The sequence below is a fragment of the Pholis gunnellus genome, assembly GCF_910591455.1.
Source record: "Pholis gunnellus genome assembly, chromosome: 3".
Classification (NCBI taxonomy): domain Eukaryota; kingdom Metazoa; phylum Chordata; class Actinopteri; order Perciformes; family Pholidae; genus Pholis; species Pholis gunnellus.
The window spans coordinates 12,958,540-12,976,246 of NC_136529.1; the positions used below are offsets into that span (position 1 = coordinate 12,958,540).

General features: G+C 41.0%; 3 protein-coding genes across 5 annotated transcripts in view; 1 reads left to right on the forward strand and 2 right to left on the reverse strand.

The window, feature by feature from the left end:
* Window positions 1–349: 349 nt before the first annotated feature.
* Window positions 350–8,916, forward strand: edem1 (ER degradation enhancer, mannosidase alpha-like 1). Of its 3 annotated transcripts, XR_013767697.1 has the most exons (13): window positions 350–917; window positions 2,530–2,602; window positions 3,185–3,288; window positions 3,478–3,649; window positions 3,830–4,013; window positions 4,183–4,357; window positions 4,604–4,724; window positions 4,818–4,988; window positions 5,066–5,139; window positions 5,246–5,342; window positions 5,917–6,105; window positions 6,363–6,521; window positions 6,681–8,916. XR_013767697.1 is itself a non-coding variant. In XM_079186149.1 (12 exons), exons 1-12 carry the CDS (start codon window positions 448–450, stop codon window positions 6,459–6,461), a joined length of 1,929 nt encoding a protein of 642 aa, XP_079042275.1. In that variant the 5' UTR covers window positions 350–447; the 3' UTR covers window positions 6,462–8,916. The 3 variants fall into 3 exon arrangements, 2 of the variants coding, with proteins under 2 accessions (XP_079042275.1, XP_079042276.1); XM_079186149.1 differs by having other exon boundaries at window positions 6,363–8,916; XM_079186150.1 differs by lacking the exon at window positions 6,363–6,521.
* Window positions 8,917–9,561: 645 nt separating this feature from the next.
* gnat1 (guanine nucleotide binding protein (G protein), alpha transducing activity polypeptide 1) lies at window positions 9,562–12,425 on the reverse strand. The gene is made up of 9 exons (XM_079157020.1): window positions 12,316–12,425; window positions 11,264–11,306; window positions 11,044–11,185; window positions 10,802–10,959; window positions 10,601–10,729; window positions 10,356–10,485; window positions 10,085–10,238; window positions 9,771–9,987; window positions 9,562–9,696 (listed from the first exon to the last, which is right to left on the reverse strand). Exons 1-8 carry the CDS (start codon window positions 12,419–12,421, stop codon window positions 9,797–9,799), a joined length of 1,053 nt encoding a protein of 350 aa, XP_079013146.1. The 5' UTR covers window positions 12,422–12,425; the 3' UTR covers window positions 9,562–9,696; window positions 9,771–9,796.
* A 1,445-nt stretch (window positions 12,426–13,870) lies between these two features.
* The window catches only part of LOC306694099 (semaphorin-3F-like), a 48,914-nt gene continuing 45,077 nt past the window's right edge, over window positions 13,871–17,707 (reverse strand). The window contains exons 15-19 of the mRNA XM_079156816.1: window positions 17,564–17,605; window positions 16,836–16,993; window positions 16,615–16,682; window positions 16,310–16,443; window positions 13,871–16,183 (exon numbers count right to left, since the gene is read on the reverse strand). Of these exons, the coding sequence (XP_079012942.1) occupies window positions 15,755–16,183; window positions 16,310–16,443; window positions 16,615–16,682; window positions 16,836–16,993; window positions 17,564–17,605 (831 nt within the window). The 3' untranslated portion in view covers window positions 13,871–15,754. The remainder of the gene's footprint in view (window positions 16,184–16,309; window positions 16,444–16,614; window positions 16,683–16,835; window positions 16,994–17,563; window positions 17,606–17,707) is intronic.

Genomic DNA, 17,707 nt, shown 5'->3' on the forward strand with positions numbered 1-17,707 from the left:
AGTGCTTAGTACCGATATACTGGTATATGAATGTATATTCCTCGGCGGTTTATTGTCAATCTAAAACCTAACCATGAACCTAACTATTCCGTTTTTAAGGCTCTGTGCCCCTGAACGTCTCACTCTTGTGGCTGTTTTCTATTGGCGCAGAAGTTGAATTGAGACACGCCAGGACTGCCACGAAACGCAACCAGGTGATTGACAGCTCTGCGGCCAATCGCAGGACGAGCTCGCTTCGTTTCTTTGCGTGACGACACAAAGGAAGAGCCAATCACAGCTCAGGAACCGGGGAGGGGCTGGTCTGTTGACAGGAAGCGTGCTGGGTGGAATCACCGCAGCCTGTCTGTTCGTGTAGTTCAACCTGACACACGGAGGACCTCACAGTCGTGCATCCCTCAGACTTGTGTGGACTTAAATTATGCGTTTAAAGATCGAGCCGGGGCAAATATGCAATGGAGGTCGTTAGTAGTCGGTCTGGTCGTATTGAGACTCTCTCTCAGCTGTGTGCTGTGGCTAGCGTTCGGGCTCGGACCTAACGTCAGCTTGGGGTTCAACTTCCCACTTAGTTTCAGTTTGCACAAATTAGACTTGTTATTCAGGGACGAGAAGGGAACCGATCCGAGGGGTAACTCGTGGTCTCAACGGATACACGGCCACAGACATGAAGAGGCGGCGACCACCTGTGCAAAGGTTGCAGAGGCGTCACCCAAGAGGTCCTACCTGAGCTTCTTCGATGGCAACCAGGACGAGTACGTCCGGAAGTACAGCTCCTTCCCGGACACACTGAAAGCAAAAATGAAGGACATGGCCAAAGAAATGTTTTATTTCGGGTATGACAATTACATGAAATATGCCTTTCCAGAGGACGAACTGAATCCCATTGACTGCGAGGGGAGGGGACCAGACGTGCTGAACCCGTGAGTCATTCAAAGCTGTCCTGATTTATCTGCAGCAGGTTCATGTTTTCTTTAATACACGTGTATTCATTGCTGTGCTGTTAGTGGTGGTGGTGGTGGTGGTTTCATCCGACGCACAGGTCGCTGCAGGACAGTCTGTTACATCCTAACTGTCCTCTGCAGACTGTACTATTTGCATGTACTTTATAATCATATTAGCCTGGTGCTGCTCTGTGCTGCCCGCTGCTGCTCAGTAACGAACAGGTTACCATTCAGACACATTTGCATTGGACAGTACAGTAAACTAAGATCCCTAAAAAGGTCGTGGAGGCGGGTCTAAGGGCGTTTCTGTCTCATTGATTTGAGATTAGGATTAGACCTTGTGGAAATATGAAATCTCTTAAGGTTAGAGAAAAAAGACACAAGGGCTGCAACTAACTATTCTGTTATTAATGATCTGTTGCATATTGTATCAGTTCATTGTTTGGTCTATTAAATGCCAGAAAAAAGTGAAACCTGCCCATCTTTTTGGTGACCTCTTCAAACCGCTTGGTTGGTACAACCAAAGGAGAATCCGTTTATCATAAAAATCTTAAGAAAACCAGCTAAATATTCAAATTTGACAAGCTGGAAAGAGTAAATATTTGGCTTTTTTTTGTTAAAGAAATTACTTTAATGAGTAATTTACTGGCCACATAATTTTAGATTAATTTTAAAAGCATCACACTCAACTAATGACACAAAGGGCAGAAGGAAATCCAGAAAGCATAAGATGCTGTTTATTACTTATTTATAATACTCGCTGCTTTTGTTTCTTTTTTTACCATGTACCTTGTTTGCACTGTCCACTTTGCTGCTGTGTAAATGTCCCCGCTGCGGGACTAATAAAGGATTATCTTATTTTATGCGTTTGCATACCCAAACGGACACAGTTCTTATGTTGCGCTCAGGGGAGTACAGTTGTTTCAGTGTGTAAAAGTAAACCTGAAACACCTGTGCATGTTATTCCCCTGTGCTGCACACTGAAACAGAAAGACTAGAATTACACTAAAATATCATATCAGAAGTTTCACTCCCCACACTGTTATCTCACACTTTCAGGGTCAACGGTTTGTACAAAGTGATACTTATGCACTCGTTGCATTGAATGTGTCAAAGACAAAACAACAATAAAAGGCAACTGAGGTTAAGATAAGGTGAATAGGCAAATGTTTTACATTCCCCAATTCCAGCTTCCAGCGTTTTGGACAGTTTTTTACGTTTATATAGATCTAATGATCAAATAATAGAAAAAATAATCTTAAAATGAACTGATAATGGATTTCGTTATTAGTTGCAGTGAACCTGTTCTGATAATAATGATGTAACGAGGGAGAATAACCGCCCTTTATCTTCAGATCAACTTTAGTGATGGTGTTAATATTCTAAATTGTTGTGATGTCAGACTATTCAAAAAGGAAACCCTGAAATCCACATGTTTGTGTTAACCTGGTATGTTTCTGTTGCTCTGAAGATTTTGCATTCACATCTAAACAGTCCACTTTGTTGTTGGACTTAAAATATTCTCTCTGTTAATTCCTTCTCCCTCTTTTGCAAAGACACCACTGAGTCTGTTTCACTGCTTTGATTTCAGGTCAAACATCAACATAAACGACGCCTTGGGGAACTACTCCCTCACGCTGATTGACACCTTGGACACCCTACTGGTAAGTTGTGCTGTGTCCTTATGTCATACAATGGCCCGAAAGTCGGCAGAGTTCTTCTTCCTCATGGCTCTTATAGAGACGAAGGTGGAAATACAAAAAATAGAATCTGTGCAGTATTGATTATAACATGTAACAGACTGATTGGTATTGGCATTTGGCAATATATTAACTTTAAATAACCGGTTAATCCATTAGACGAGGTAGAAAATGTGAGTCCCCCCCCCCCCCCCCCCCCCGACGCAGTGTTTTGCACGACATTCTGTGGCGCAGTGGTTAGCACTTCCTGCCACAGTCAAAACGTCTAGTGACATGGAGTCAGGTGGAGCCAATACTCCAGGGTGTCGCCAAAGGCACCAACAGTATCTCTGTACTTAAACATGTTGCAGTTTTCATAAACGTGCACCGACTCTTCTATGACGTTGCAACAGGATGGCTCAAAGTTTTAACTGGAGCTTCTCCACAATAGTTGCTATCTATATTGATAAAAATAGAATTTGAGCAAAGTACCTGGCAGCCATTCAGTAGTCATGCGACCAGATAAACTTGTTGATGCAGTATAATGTGTTTTTTTTTTCTCTACAGGTGCTCGGCAACGTGACAGAGTTCCAGAAGGCTGTCAAGCTGGTTATAGATACTGTATCTTTTGACAAGGACTCAACGGTGCAGGTGTTTGAGGCAAACATCAGGTACAAAATGTTGCTACTATTCATACACACAAGAAGAAATGGCCCAGCTTGCTGTAGATACAAAACATGCTCATAATTTTGATTGTGGCCATGATTTGATTGCGTCTCCAGCAACTTAATTGGACTTTTGAATTTCAGAACCTGTTTCCGTGTAGAACCCCAGTGTAATGTTCCCTTTCTCTTTTGAAGGATCCTGGGAAGCCTTATCTCATCTCACATCCTGCTGACGGACCCGAAACATCCATTTGGCAAGGTCGGCTTTGATGGTTACGATAATGAGCTGCTTCACTTGGCTCATGACTTGGCTGTCCGCTTACTGCCGGCCTTTGAGAACACCAGCACAGGCATTCCTTACCCCAGGGTGAGTGAGGCTGTTAGAAATTCACCAGATGCCTGCTAAGATACACACAAGGTACTCAAAGAGTCATAGCACAGACTAAAGTAGTTCTCATGTGAGTGAAGTTCCATGACCTCCTGGGAACCCTACTGTAAAGATTGAAATGTCACGCGGCATCTTTATCGATTTGTATCTAAAATTCAGGTGAACCTGAAGACTGGAGTTCCTCCCGACAGCATCAATGAGACGTGCACTGCAGGAGCTGGGTCCCTGCTGGTGGAGTTTGGGATTTTGAGCCGCTTGATTGGAGATTCGACATTTGAGTGGGTGGCCAGGCGAGCTGTCAGAGCTCTGTGGAACCTGAGGAGCAACGAAACCGGCCTGTTAGGCAAGTACAGCTGTGTAGTTACATAAAAAGAGTTTTTCCTCCTTTTCCTTTCCTTTCTTGTTGTTTTTTTTTATTAAAGCTACTGCTCAGCATGGTTACGTCTTCAACATGTAGATATGATACCTACAATTATCATAGAATTTAATGCATTTTTTCTGTAAATCTTTAGGGAATGTAGTTAACATCCAAACAGGCCAGTGGGTTGGCAAACAGAGCGGTCTGGGAGCCGGCATGGACTCCTTCTATGAGTATTTGCTCAAATCGTACATCCTGTTTGGTGAGATAGAGGACCATCGGATGTTCCAAGCTTCCTATGAGAGCATTCAGAGCCACATGAGGAGAGGGTGAGTCCCACACTGACAGAATGTGACACAGAGTGGGTGACAGTGGGTGGGACTGGGAGCTTCACATGAGGGCGCACCTGAGACGGGGAAATGATCTCAGCTATGCAAAATAATAGTATTATTAGGAGTAAACTAGTATTGTTTGTCTAACTGATGGTTGTGGAAAGCTGAATTCTGAAGAAAAAAAGCAAACACACTCAACTGTGTCCCAATGTGAACCCTCTTCTGCCTCTTGTGTATTTCCAGGAGAGAGTCATGCAATGAAGGAGAGGGCGACCCACCTCTTTATGTTAATGTCAACATGTTCAGCGGTGAAATAATGAACACCTGGATCGACTCCCTTCAGGCCTTCTTTCCCGGGCTGCAGGTTAGATTACACACACGACCGGTCGTATAAACAAGTGTAAAATATGTGTTGTTACGTTCAACTGAACTTTTGTGTTGCCGCTCTGTGCACCAGGTGCTGAATGGTGATGTCGATAATGCAATTTGCCTGCACGCCTTCTACTATGCCATCTGGAAGCGCTTTGGGGCTTTGCCAGAGAGATACAACTGGCAGCTGCAGGCTCCTGATGTGCTCTTCTACCCCTTGAGACCAGAGCTGGCTGAGTCGACCTACCTGCTGTACCAGGTACTGACCTGTTGTAACTCAGCACTGGTGGTGGTGGCTTGTTATCTTTTACTAAAGAGTTATTTTTCTTCCCCCAGGCGACAAAAAATCCCTTTTATTTGCATGTTGGAATGGATATTCTTCAGAGCCTTGAGAAAAATACCAAAGTCAGGTGTGGAATATATATATATATAACTAATATATGTGGAATATATACCTTTTCTGGAATTTTTACAATGATTTGATGCTATAAGCTGAGCTGAGCTTTTCATTTGCAGATGTGGGTACGCCACTCTCCACCATGTCGTGGACAAATCCAAAGAGGATCGCATGGAGAGCTTCTTCCTCAGTGAGACATGCAAATACCTTTACCTGGTAAGTAACAGCCTGAGCATGCCAGAGATGGAGCTTTGTTATGTATGATTCTATAAATGTTGTAAAGTTTTGATGGTTGTAAAAAAAGCTATTGCAATTGACAAAATGTTATCTCTTCCTGGATATAAAGTTTGGAGTAAATGACCTGATACAATTTCACAAACAAGCAAATGTTCACTATAACCTAATTTCACTATATTCTTATATTTTAAAATATTTCTGCAATTAATGTATGGGTATTTATAGATTCATTTATAGATGATTTCATTTGGTTTTTTTTAATTAATGGCTTAACTTTTCGAAAATGTCAGAAACCAGATTTTCCCCAGAGTTCAAGGCAGCATCCTCAAATTGCTTGTTCTGTTCAAACAAGCAGTCGTGTACCCAGATGTATTTGATTTTCAATTTTATCAATCAGATAAAAGCAGCAAATCCCAACATTTGACGAGCTGGAATCAAAAATATCGATGAAAAATCCTATTTGATTTTGCTGACAACACCAGGCCATCGTCAGAATACAGTTCAGGCCCTTTTTTTGGCTCAACTCATCCCAAATGTCTCTCTTGCATTGCAGCTGTTTGATGAGGACAACCCACTTCACAAATCCGACAACAAGTACATCTTCACTACAGAGGGCCATCTTGTGCCTATCGACAAGCGCTTCAGGGAGAAACAGTGGAGCGACTTGTTCCCCTGTGAAGAGGGAGTGCTGGCAGAACGAGAGCCAAACAACCGACCAGCACCACCAAGCAACATCAGCAATGTAAGGCCACCGTCCTCGTTTTCAGTCTATGTAACTTATGTTGTGATTTTAAAAAAAGAATGATAATCTTAAAGTACATGTTATGATATTGTGCAGTATCAAGGAGCAATATACGACATTTAGAGCATTAATATAGCAGCAAAAAACGATTTGCAATGTAAAGATATAGTGGAGTAATGTCTATCAGAACAGAGAATGAAGTCACTCTTCCTCTGTGTGTGTTGTTATTCGAGCTTCTCCTTGCTTTATGTATATAGCCAGGCCTGCCGCGTACGCTTTTAGTGCACGGGAGCGTGCCCCACTGGTTAGCTCACGGCCACCTTGCTGCGCTGCTGTCATATGCCGGTTACAGCTGATAACCCGATCGACAGTGTCGTCGCGGAAGCGTAGTACCCCTCTCCACTTCCCCCCCTCAGGTAAACACTGTTAGCTCTGTCAGCACGTTTGTAATAGCTGCTGGCCACGGCGCCGCCATGTTGAGAGCTGTTTAGAGGCAATCGAAATGCTCCCAATCTCCTATTATGCACCTTTCACCATCAAATGCATTCGGTCTTACTTTTCTCTCTCCCTGACAGTGCAACAGGATCCCAGAGGAGCGACGGTACAGTCTGCCATTGAAGAGTGTCTACATGAGGCAGATCGATCACATGGTGGGACTTTTCTGAGTGAGACGATGCATGGAAAAGGCCTTCAGTACCCCCAGGTGTGGCTGCAGTGAGGTTAAAAAGGATTCACTGTTGGTCAAAATCCTCGTCCCATCCGTTCCGCTGCTCCGGATCCAGACAGGAAAGTGACACTAAAGGAAACCTGAGGAAGAAGCTTGATCACTTGCTGTATTACTTAAAAGTCTGTGCGGGTGCTTTGCTCTTTGGTGGGTGAGCATGTGGTCAACAAAGGTGCTGGAAAATGAGGAGTCATAGTTCGTTACCGTTTGCCTGGTGATGAATTGAGATTGTGCAAGTGGATTTTAGAATTACCGGTGTGTTGGTTAAGGTGTGTGTGTGTGTGTGTGTGTGTGTGTGTGTGTGTGTGTGTGTGTGTGTGTGTGTGTGTGTGTGTGTGTGTGTGTGTGTGTGTGTGTGTGTGTGTGTGTGTGTGTGTGTGTGTGTGTGTGGATATTTGTACAGCTGAGCTGTGAATCATACTGTGTTACTGGGAACAGTGCCATCTAGCCACACATGTATAGCCTATAAAAACAAAATATCTCTCGAAACATGATTAGTGCCTCTTTGCAGTTGATTCACTTGACTATATCAGTGCTTTTAAATAAGGGCTGCACATTAACAAACAATGACGGTGAGAAAAAGGCTCAGGATGACTCGCTGTTTTAAAGTGCCTTCAATTTTTCTTGAACTTTCTGGGTGCGGAACGGCGCATATTATTTCTGGAGAACATTTTATTTTTTGAAGCCATTGTCGATATTGCACAACAGATGTCATTCCATGTGTATTTACTGTTTTACACTGATTATGACATTAAGCTCTTTTTTTTTTAGACACGACGAAACAAGCCATACAATGTATTTTTTCTTTATGTTAATGAGCGGAAACGTGTTTGTTTTCCATCATTTTTCTGTCAGATGTATTGGTACACAGACTCTCATGCATAGTTTATTCTTGTTTAGAGGAGATGGAGGTTTCCATTTGCTGTTTCTCTTAGTTTCTCTGTCACGTAATTGTACACCATCATACCCATTAATTGCCATGTGGTTAGAACTCAGGTTTAACAGGAAAAAGTGAAATCGATGAATGCTTTCATAAAAAATACTTTCTAGAAATGTTGTTGCGTACAATGCCTTAGGTATTTATATTGCAAATCTTCCAACTTGGTTATTTGAGGTCAAAGAATAACCGCACTGAACTGAAGTACAGTTGTACTGTGAATATTCATTATTGTTCCAAACGGACAGAAACCTTGTGTGATGTCTCCTTAACTGTGATGTTTGATTTGTGTACAGCTCTATTGACGTATTTCTTCTGGGCTGGTTAATATTTTACCAAACAACCTGAGTGTCCATAAAGCTCAGCAGAGTTTCAGGCCGCATGGCTCGATTACATCACAGCATCAGCATCTTCTTTGGCTTTGGGAGACAGCTGTTCACAGTCTCGAGTTTTGTCTAAACTGCACCGGGCCACAGGAATGATATCTCTGAGTTTTTAAAATTGGCTGACATCACCCCAACCGCTTTGTCTCAGATTATCCGTAAAGAAATAGTGACATTTTGGGGATTACGCTTATTCACTTTATAAGAGTTTTGAACCATTTTGGAAGGCAAATGTTTGTTCAAGAAATTGCAGATAAATATGCAAGTCCTGCAGGACTCTGGCACGCTCATGCACCTGTCAGCAAAACTAAGTGGATAGGAATTGATCTCTTATCGCAAATTTGGTGAAATGGTTCCCTGTATGGTAGTCCACTCTCAGCAGCTGGCTAGGTTAGCTTAGCACAAAAACGGGAAACGAGGAAAGGGCTACCTTAAAAAAATGAAGACGAAATGAACAAGAATGTGTTATTCAGTGAGCTTCTAAGATGATAGCAAGCAGATTTTGGTGGAGAGACAGCCAGGCTCATTGTTAACCTCTGTTTCCATTGTTTGTGCTAAGCTAAGCTACAGCTGTAAAGTGATGGTGGCTGTAGCTTAAAATGTACCTTACACACATGAAAGAAATATCAATTTTCTCACATGCAAGAAAGCAAATACGTGTATTTCCCAAAATGTCAAATGATGCCTTTAATCTGTCAGAAATTTAAGGTTTACTTCTAAACATGAAAAAAAAGAAACAAATATTAAATAACTGATTATGAACAAGACATTGCTGTGTTGTTTTTTATTGGTGAAAAATGGGAAAGTACTCAGTTTTCTACAGAAGCTTTAATATGTTTAGTCAAGGTTTACAAATATTTGTTTCTGTACAGGATGTAGTCATCTATCACTCTACCGTGTTACAGATCCACAGGGTATCACAACACTTCAGGAACTGTCCAATAGAAAACAGTTTCATTATTTACACTGGCCCTTTTCAACTATTGCAAAAAGTGCCATTTTCTAAATCTTAAAAATTCCGTTTCTTAACTGTTTGATTTGTGTCTCAAATCGTGCTGCAGAGTTTCTGTACATAAAAGCCATTTCTAGTGACAATTTCATTAAAATCTCTAACAGGTTTAAGTGCATCTGCAGGTGGTGAGGCCCTCTCGTTTGCTTTTTGGCTGTATACTGACCAGTTAGTTGAGCAAAGATGCATTAGCCTGACATCTATTCACATTAGTACAGAAGAAATCACTGACGGAAGCTTTCGATGTCTTGACTACAGATTGCATAGCCTTCCAAAAGATGAGTTCAAGAGACTCATGAGAAACGTTAGCTTGACTAAAATTCAACTCATCTGAAATCTGCACAGGATTTTCTGACTGAAGAGCTGTCTTCTGGTCTCAGTTGACCCATAGTCTTTGGTCAAAGCTACAAATTAGTATTTTTTATTTTTTTGTGTTCGTTGGTTTGAGGATGTCGGTTTGAGGGGATAGTTTTCATCTTCGGTCCTCAGTTTGAATTGAGAGGGGATTTGTGGAATGTGACGGGGCTACAACATCACCCTGTAAAATAAAAAAGAAAGTTTTATAAATTTTAATCTGAATCATCATTACAATACAGTGCAAACTTTACTCACCTTCATTGGGTTTCTCATCACTGCTCTTAGAAAAGACCACAATCTTTCAGGTTTTCTTTGATGATGATGTCGGTTACGGCGTCAAACACAAACTTGACGTTCTCTGTGTCTGTGGCACAGGTCATGTGAGAGTAGACTTCTTTGATGTCTCGACGCAGGTTCAGGTCCAAGAACTGCATTTTGATATAGTTACCAGCATCCTCACAAGTATTGGGGCCTTTGCGAAAGAAATCAAGATGAAGAGGTACATTAAACCGTTTTTTAACGTCCTCAAATGTGCGGCAAATTACAGTATGTGTTTTGATGAACCTCACCATCGTATTCGGGGAAGCACATGCTGAGATGAGCCTTCTTGATCTTCTCAAGGAACACATCTTTCTTGTTGAGGAAGAGGACAATGGAGGTGGCGGCGAAGTAGCGGTGGTTGCAGATACTGTTGAACAAGTGCAGACTCTCGTGCATTCGATTCTGAAAGAAAGGATTTGTGATTTTACCAAGTCCCAGCCAAGAACCTTTCAAATTAACCAGCTATTGACTGTCCAACAAAAGAAAAGAGACAGATTGTATAGAATACTGTTATCATACCACTTCATCATCCTCCACCAGCACCATGTCGTAGGCGCTCAAAGCAGCAATGAAGATGATACAAGTCACACCTTCAAAACAATGGATCCACTTCTTCCTCTCTGACCTTTGGCCGCCCACATCAAACATTCTGCACGGAAACAGAAGCATACATTTTTATCTTGCAAGGCAGCACAGTGGCAGCGCCGATGATGAGTTATTGGTAACTTGGTAACATCCTGTTGAGAAATACTGCACTGATTGACCTGAAATTGAGATCTTTTAAGGAAAACTGTGTCTCGATGATACCAGTGGTCTTCACTCTTGATCGCAGCACATCCTGCTCAGTGGGCACGTAGCCTGGTGTGACCAGTCGCTCCAAGTCATTCAGGTAGCTGAGGGGGAGATAAAAGTCATCCAATAACAAACAAAAATGGGATCATTTTGAATCTTGTGTGATTTCTTACTATCCCGCGGAATCGTTGAGTTGGTACTCTGAGGCCCTGTCAAAGCACACTTGTATGCCAGAGTCCTTCCACAGGCGCAGAATGATGTCCGCCAACTCTTTAGGCATGCTGCCTTCCTCAATGGTGTCTGCAAGATGCATGAGTTTCCTGGCATCATCCTGCAGGGCAGATGCAAGTGGACAGGGTCACATAAACTGAAATCAAATTATGCAAAACACATTGAAGTCTTTCTCAGCTGTTACCTGCTGATCAGCGTGGCCAAAGTTAATATTGAGTGTGTTCATAGCCTTCACAATGGCCATCATGGACTGCAGGGTGTTGCTGTAGATGATGACAATGAACTCCAAGCATTCTTCAAGTGAGTAACCATCTTTGTGGATAATTCTGATTGGGGAAAATATAGCATTAGTCTGTTGGACAGGAAATGAGACACTGCTTTGGTGCAAAAGTCAAATATCTTACTTCATCTGTTTGACAATAGTGCTTTTGCCCGATTCTCCAGCACCTATATGCAAGTAGAAAAACATGAAATGTCATTATTTGCAATAAATAATACATCTATGCTTTTATTTCAAACTTTATCCAAACAAAATGGTCCACATTTATAAGGATTTTGAAAAAATATGACTACATCTTAGTCTTATAGTTTTGGTGCTTTTATTTAAGTTGTGTGTTATAATAATGATATAAACTGCAGGCAAATGGCATAGAGGATCGCAACAGACCATAATACTTCTTACTTCAGGTCTAATCTTGTTCAAAGCTGATGTCAGGTGGAACTTTCCCTGGCCCTGACCTACATTGTCATTAGGAGATGATTAAGCTGAGTGTGAAACAATATCTGCAACAACCCAACAGATATTCAGAGCAGTATAATATACCAACTGTGCCAGTATAGTATAATCAAACAATGTTTTATAACATTTTTATTTTTATTAAAAGAACTAATTTCCCCCCTCTATCGACTAATTACATAGTGCCTGTGATCTATTCAGGTTATTGTATTTGAATGCTACAGCCACAGGCCCTGTTTGTGTTGGGCATTAGCGTATCTGTGTCCTTCAGGGTTAAGCCCTTTGTGTTGGAGGACCCGTTGTTTCAGGATTAACAAGGGATTGAGTTGAGTGATTATTAAAGTGTCTAATTCAATGACACAGGTAATTAAGCCGTTACTTTACTCAAACATGCTTTTTGTTTTCATCACCGTTAATATAAACAAACAGGCTTTTTAAACTATAAAATGAAGTACATTTTAAAGGTTGTTCAGATTAATATGGTCCATCCATAACAAAGTTACGTCACACAAGATCTGTCTGTGTTGATAATTTAGAAATAAAGAGTATTCCAATATTTTACAAAAGACAAAGTAATGCACCAGCTACAATTATGTCCCATAGACTGAATTTAAGGTCGAGTACAGCCTCAGCATGGGGCCTTATGAGGCCTTTAAATATGTGTCACCATGGGGGTTACCCAAGTTTCCTGTTATTGTATCCAATCTTGACCGTCTTTACCTAGCAGCAGTAGCTTGACGGTTCTCGCATCCATGTCGGCATCCTCTTTCAGCTTCTTCTCCAGCTCTCTGGAGTGTTTCTCCTCGGCGCTCGCTCCAGCCCCCATCCTACGTTTTTCCCGGCTTGGGCCCCTCTGCTCAAAAGCCAAGTGTCAGGAAAAATGGAAGTAGGTCCTAGCTGATCGCCCTCCTTCCTGACCGGTGCCGTCAACTGCGCCGCAGCAAACACTGGAGAATGTTTGAGTATTTTCCTGTCTTAGGAGAGGATTTTGGGCATCCTTTGCCCACCTGACTGAGGAGGGCCAATGGAGCACAAGGACAGGATTGTTTTAGGGCAGAGCCAAAAGGTGTGAGGAGAAGCGGACATACATCAGTGCAGGAGTGATCTAACCTTTAGGGGGACTTTGCTGCGCTCAGCGGAAGATGAACATCGGCTCAAGTGCTTATCTCTCTATGCTGTTCATAGGTGCCTTTAAAAGAGAAGCATGCGAAGCTAAATAACTTGGTCCTGAGCGTTGAGTGTGCCTGTTGCTGGGAACTCAGTTATCCAAACTAGATTCATCTCACATCAGCACCAAAATAAAATTAAACCAGAAGTGGGAGTACATGTAAGACCACACTTACTCCCACTTTTGCAAAAAGGTCAAATAGAGTGATTAAAACAGAAGAATGCACTCTGCAAAATGGGGTCACTGAGATAAATAACCAAGACCTCACCTACCAGTCCCAAAATGAAGGAAGACAAACTGACATTTCTCATAAGATACGGCACACTGAAGGGTGAGCTCTGAAGTGCTTAAAGAGCTTTGCAGTTTCACCTGACAGATCTCATTGACCTCAATCTGAAGCTGGTTAAGGATCCTAATCTACTCACTTTCAATTATGTATGTATGTGTGTGCAGTAACTGTATGCGAGCATTGCACGTTTGTCTAACACTTACAGTAACTTAACTTAACTTTACCACACTCCTTTCCTTAGTCTTCCTGAGTCATCAGCAGTGGTGGAATGTAACTAAGTACATTTACTCAAATACTTTTCTTGAATATTTCCATTTCATGTCACTTTATACTTATAGTCCATTACATTTCCTCAGGTCAATATTGTGCCAAATTTGACAGCTGTAGGTTACTGTACAAATAGAAAACAGATGAGCTTATAAAACATGATAAAATGTTATATAACAATGAATATAAATTGTAATAACTATCTTAATCAGCCAAGTTTGTAATATAAAAAATATTTTATAATTTAATAATTTGTATATCACTCAAATGAGCCATTTTTCGGACCATTGTGTACTTTTACCTTTGATAATAAAGTACATTTAGCTGATAATTATATACTTTTATTTAAATAAAGTAACAATGCAAGACATTTACTTGTAATGGGGTATTTACAGTGTGGTAATGCTACTTTAATATAGGGTCTGTTTGCTTCCTCCAACACTGTGGATCAGTGACACAAACACTGAAGTCAGTGTGATACACATAACAAAGCCTTCAGACTATGTAGCAAAGAGAACAGAATCTCTGTTATTATAAAATATAGAGCTTTAATTTATTAGTCAGCAACATTGATGAGGAAGAAAAGATGGTATTTTTTTTAACATTACAATAACACCAACTGTGCATTATATCATACACTAATTTACCTCAATGACCCAGAGCAAAGTCTGCCAAACAGAGAAAATAAAATAGATGCACATGTTTGAAATAGATGCAAATTTGAGAAAAAAGAGAAAACAAGAGACACACAGAGAGAGAGAGAGAGGGAGAGATAAACAGAGAGAGAGATTGAAATTTAAAAGCACAATCTGACCTTTCTGTACTTTCAGCATCTTTCTTGCACCGATAGTATTTTCATATTCCCACAACGAGAAAGACATTCACTGACATCCACAGTAACGTCGCATTTTAGACAAATACCATATACATTACACTGTACATGCCATGCACAATGAAAAGCCACCTTCTGAAGATTTTGGTACATGTTTCTCTTCAGGTTTAGTGGTGATCAGCGTGTTAGTGGTTGTGACTTTTGTTTCACTGTATGGAACTTTTATATGACGTATGTGGCACATATGATAGCAGTATAGCACTGCATTGGATTGACAAAAGTAGCTGACTGTTGTTAACCAGCTGCTATAGAAAATACAGAACCATTTGTCGCTGCAAATTAATAGAAGCGTAGAGCATTTACATGATTAATGATAAATATTCACTTAGAAAAACCAATATTTAGCATGAAACTGGCAGGAATGCAACCTTTAGATTCATTGAGAGCCAAAAAAACCTGTGAGCATACAAACTACATGCTCTGCCTTATATGAATATACTGCATATGCCACAGATACATGTGAAGTATCTACCGTTTTATCAAGATTACCGATTTGGCAACAGAAGGTGCTTTGTGTCTTATGTTTTTTTTTGTTTTTGTTTTTTTAATCACAAACTGTCACAAACTCACATATAGCTGCCTGCTGGAATTTCTCATCTCAAAAGAGAAAGGAGAAGGCAATGTTATATTTTCAGCTTTTGTGCCATTAAAAGGACCCTTTTCCCCCAAAACACAGCTTATTACAAAGATCACGTTTGTTAAGGATACAACATTGAGATGCGTTATTCACACATAAACAAAACACTTGGCAGCAACGGATTTTGGAAGAGTTTGAGTGGTTGATGTAACATCATTACTTGAGGCCAGGCTGGACCACAAACTTTAAAGGAGAGAGACGTCTTACCTGCCACAGAGGGCCTTTCGTTAACGTGCGACTGTTTGACCGCGATATGTTGTCCCATCTTGCAGTCTGTTGGCATTTCTTTTATTCTTCTGTGTCCCAAGAAATGCGGTGATCATTCTGTCAACAGCTCGTATCTCGCAGTGAAACAAAACTGTCTGATATACAGTAGAGAGTTCTGGTGAGGAAGTTTAGGGAAGTTCGAGAATTTCTCTGAACCAGCGATTCGACTTCCAGCTTAGACACTGAATACTGCCAGCAGTCAAGTGATCCAACATGGTCGCCTGTAACAGTTTTCTGAATACGTGTCCATCTATGAATACTCCCAAAGTCCTCGGTTATTGTTGCAGTTTCTCAAAAACACCAAACATAAAGATATTCTCAACATAATAACACATTGTAATAAACACTAACAATAATACAACAATATTTGCACAAATTTACCTATTCACAAAAAAACATGTTTTCTAGGTAGGTACAAAGAATTACTTTTTACAACCTACAATAAATATTGTGTTTTTTTCCAACAGTTACATAGAAACTGTTTGATGCTGTTGCTTTTGGTTGCAGTATCTGTCTTGTCCATTAAGATAATTTCATCTTTCTAACTGGAGTCATTCCCCTGAATGGAGGGTTGCAGTGTTAGGAGGTGGTGTGGAAAGGTAGACTGGGGGGAGTGTGATGAGGTGTATGTCCAGCTCTTCATGTCTCAGCGGGAGTTGTCTCCTCATCATGATGCCGACGGTTGCGAGGCTTCTTCTGTTCTTTCAGCTCCTTCAGGCTTTTGGCTTTGTTGTCCCCGACGCTGACGTCTCCAAGCTGCCAGTAATCCTGGCAGTACTGGTTGATCAGGCCCATCTCCGGCTGGCTTAGGATGGTCAGCAGGTCTTTGTACTGACCGGCGCTCGGAGTCCAGGCACTGGACTGCAGTGGAGGGAGGGCCGGACTGCCCGTTTCCACCAACACGTTGTTGACCGTGCGACTGGAAAGGACCACAAGCTGCAGTTTGACGAGCGTGTGTTTGAAGTTTTTCTCTGTGGAGGTGCACAGGTAGATGCCGCTGTCAGAGGACTGCAGTGAGCGGATCAAAAGACCTTGTTCTGTTTTTAGGATGCGGCCCTCTGAGCGAATCTGGAAAGAAGGGCAGTTAAGAGGACAATTCAAAAAATGTAATTTTTAAGATGTTAAAAGTTAAATTTAAGCAGCATTCATTCATTTGAAACAACGTAACTGCTTTGCAGTTAAAGCTTTGCTCACCTCTTTTCTCCTGTCACTGTTTTCCTTTTGCAGGTGCCACTTGAGAGACACATGAGGAGTCCTGGCCTGGCACTCCAGGAACGTAGTGCTGCCCTCCACCCCATACTGAACTGTCTCCAGAGTATTCTTATTGGCTATAAAACAATATGTAGAATATATTTGATGCATTATTTACTGAGAAATGATATGAAATAGATAGATGGATGGTAAGAAATGAATTAGAATAACTTTTTCCATTTTTCATGTTTGTTCCCAAATTGTGTGTGTACTGTCTGGGCTTAATGCAAAGTTGTCCTAATACTCACTGTTAGAGTTATAACCTCTGCATTGGCGGATCGGGTTGCCGTACTTGACATCCTGCCGACGGCTCCGTCTAGAGGGGTCAGATCAACAATCAAAAATAAAAAGCTTAACTTCAACATATTCTGAAAACATTACGAGCTAAAGTAAGAATGAAATTGTTCTAAACAGACACAAACAAATACTGTACCCAATGCATGCCAGTGTATACTATCTTAATTCTCACCTCTTCTGTGAGGAAGAGTATCTGGAGCAGGATTTGCCGTCCCAGGCGCAGTACGGGTCTCTGGCCAGACAGCAGTCAGCGCAGACCTCACCGTACACATCACAGCGATGGAGAGCCAGGTGGGTCACCCCCAAGACCGATCCCACATACAGTTGTTGCTATTAAAAAAATGAAATTAAAAAAAGAGGTAAAGATCATAAAATAAAATCAGATATAAACTGTTTGGATACTACTTTAATATACAGGTTTGAAATTTCTAAATGCTTTCCCTAGAAAAATTAAAAGCAAGGACCTAGAAGTTTTCGGACATTAGTTACTTGTGTTGAATTTATAAGCAGTAGTTGTTTTTCCTGAAAAATGTAGTGCATCATTGGAAACATTGCTCTCCAGGCTATATTTACAGTATTTTCCCCTTAAGTCAGCTGTGCACTGACTTAAAAACTCCCGCTCAACGCTAAAGCATAACTGAAATGGTAACCTGTAAATCATTTTAACATCCATTTTCCATATAATAAGCACCAAATGACAGACCTTTCCAAGAACCCTCCTATGAATTTACTGAAACTATGAGAACTGTAAAGTATAGCATTACCACATTTTGTGGTAATTATATAATTTTCATATGGGAATGAATGACTATATGAGACTTTTCTCAGATGTCTGATTGCTGTCCTACAATTTATTTCTCTCTTTAACATTTTGGTCAAAGCCACTTCTAAACAACATACCCGTTTTGATGAAATCTTCATGGTGGTAATTGCCGTGGGAACCTGCAGTAACACAGTTAACAACAGCTTTAAATGAGCAGACAAGAAATATGTTGTGTCTTATTTTTATGTCTCAGACAACAAACAATGGCAGAGGACAGAGAC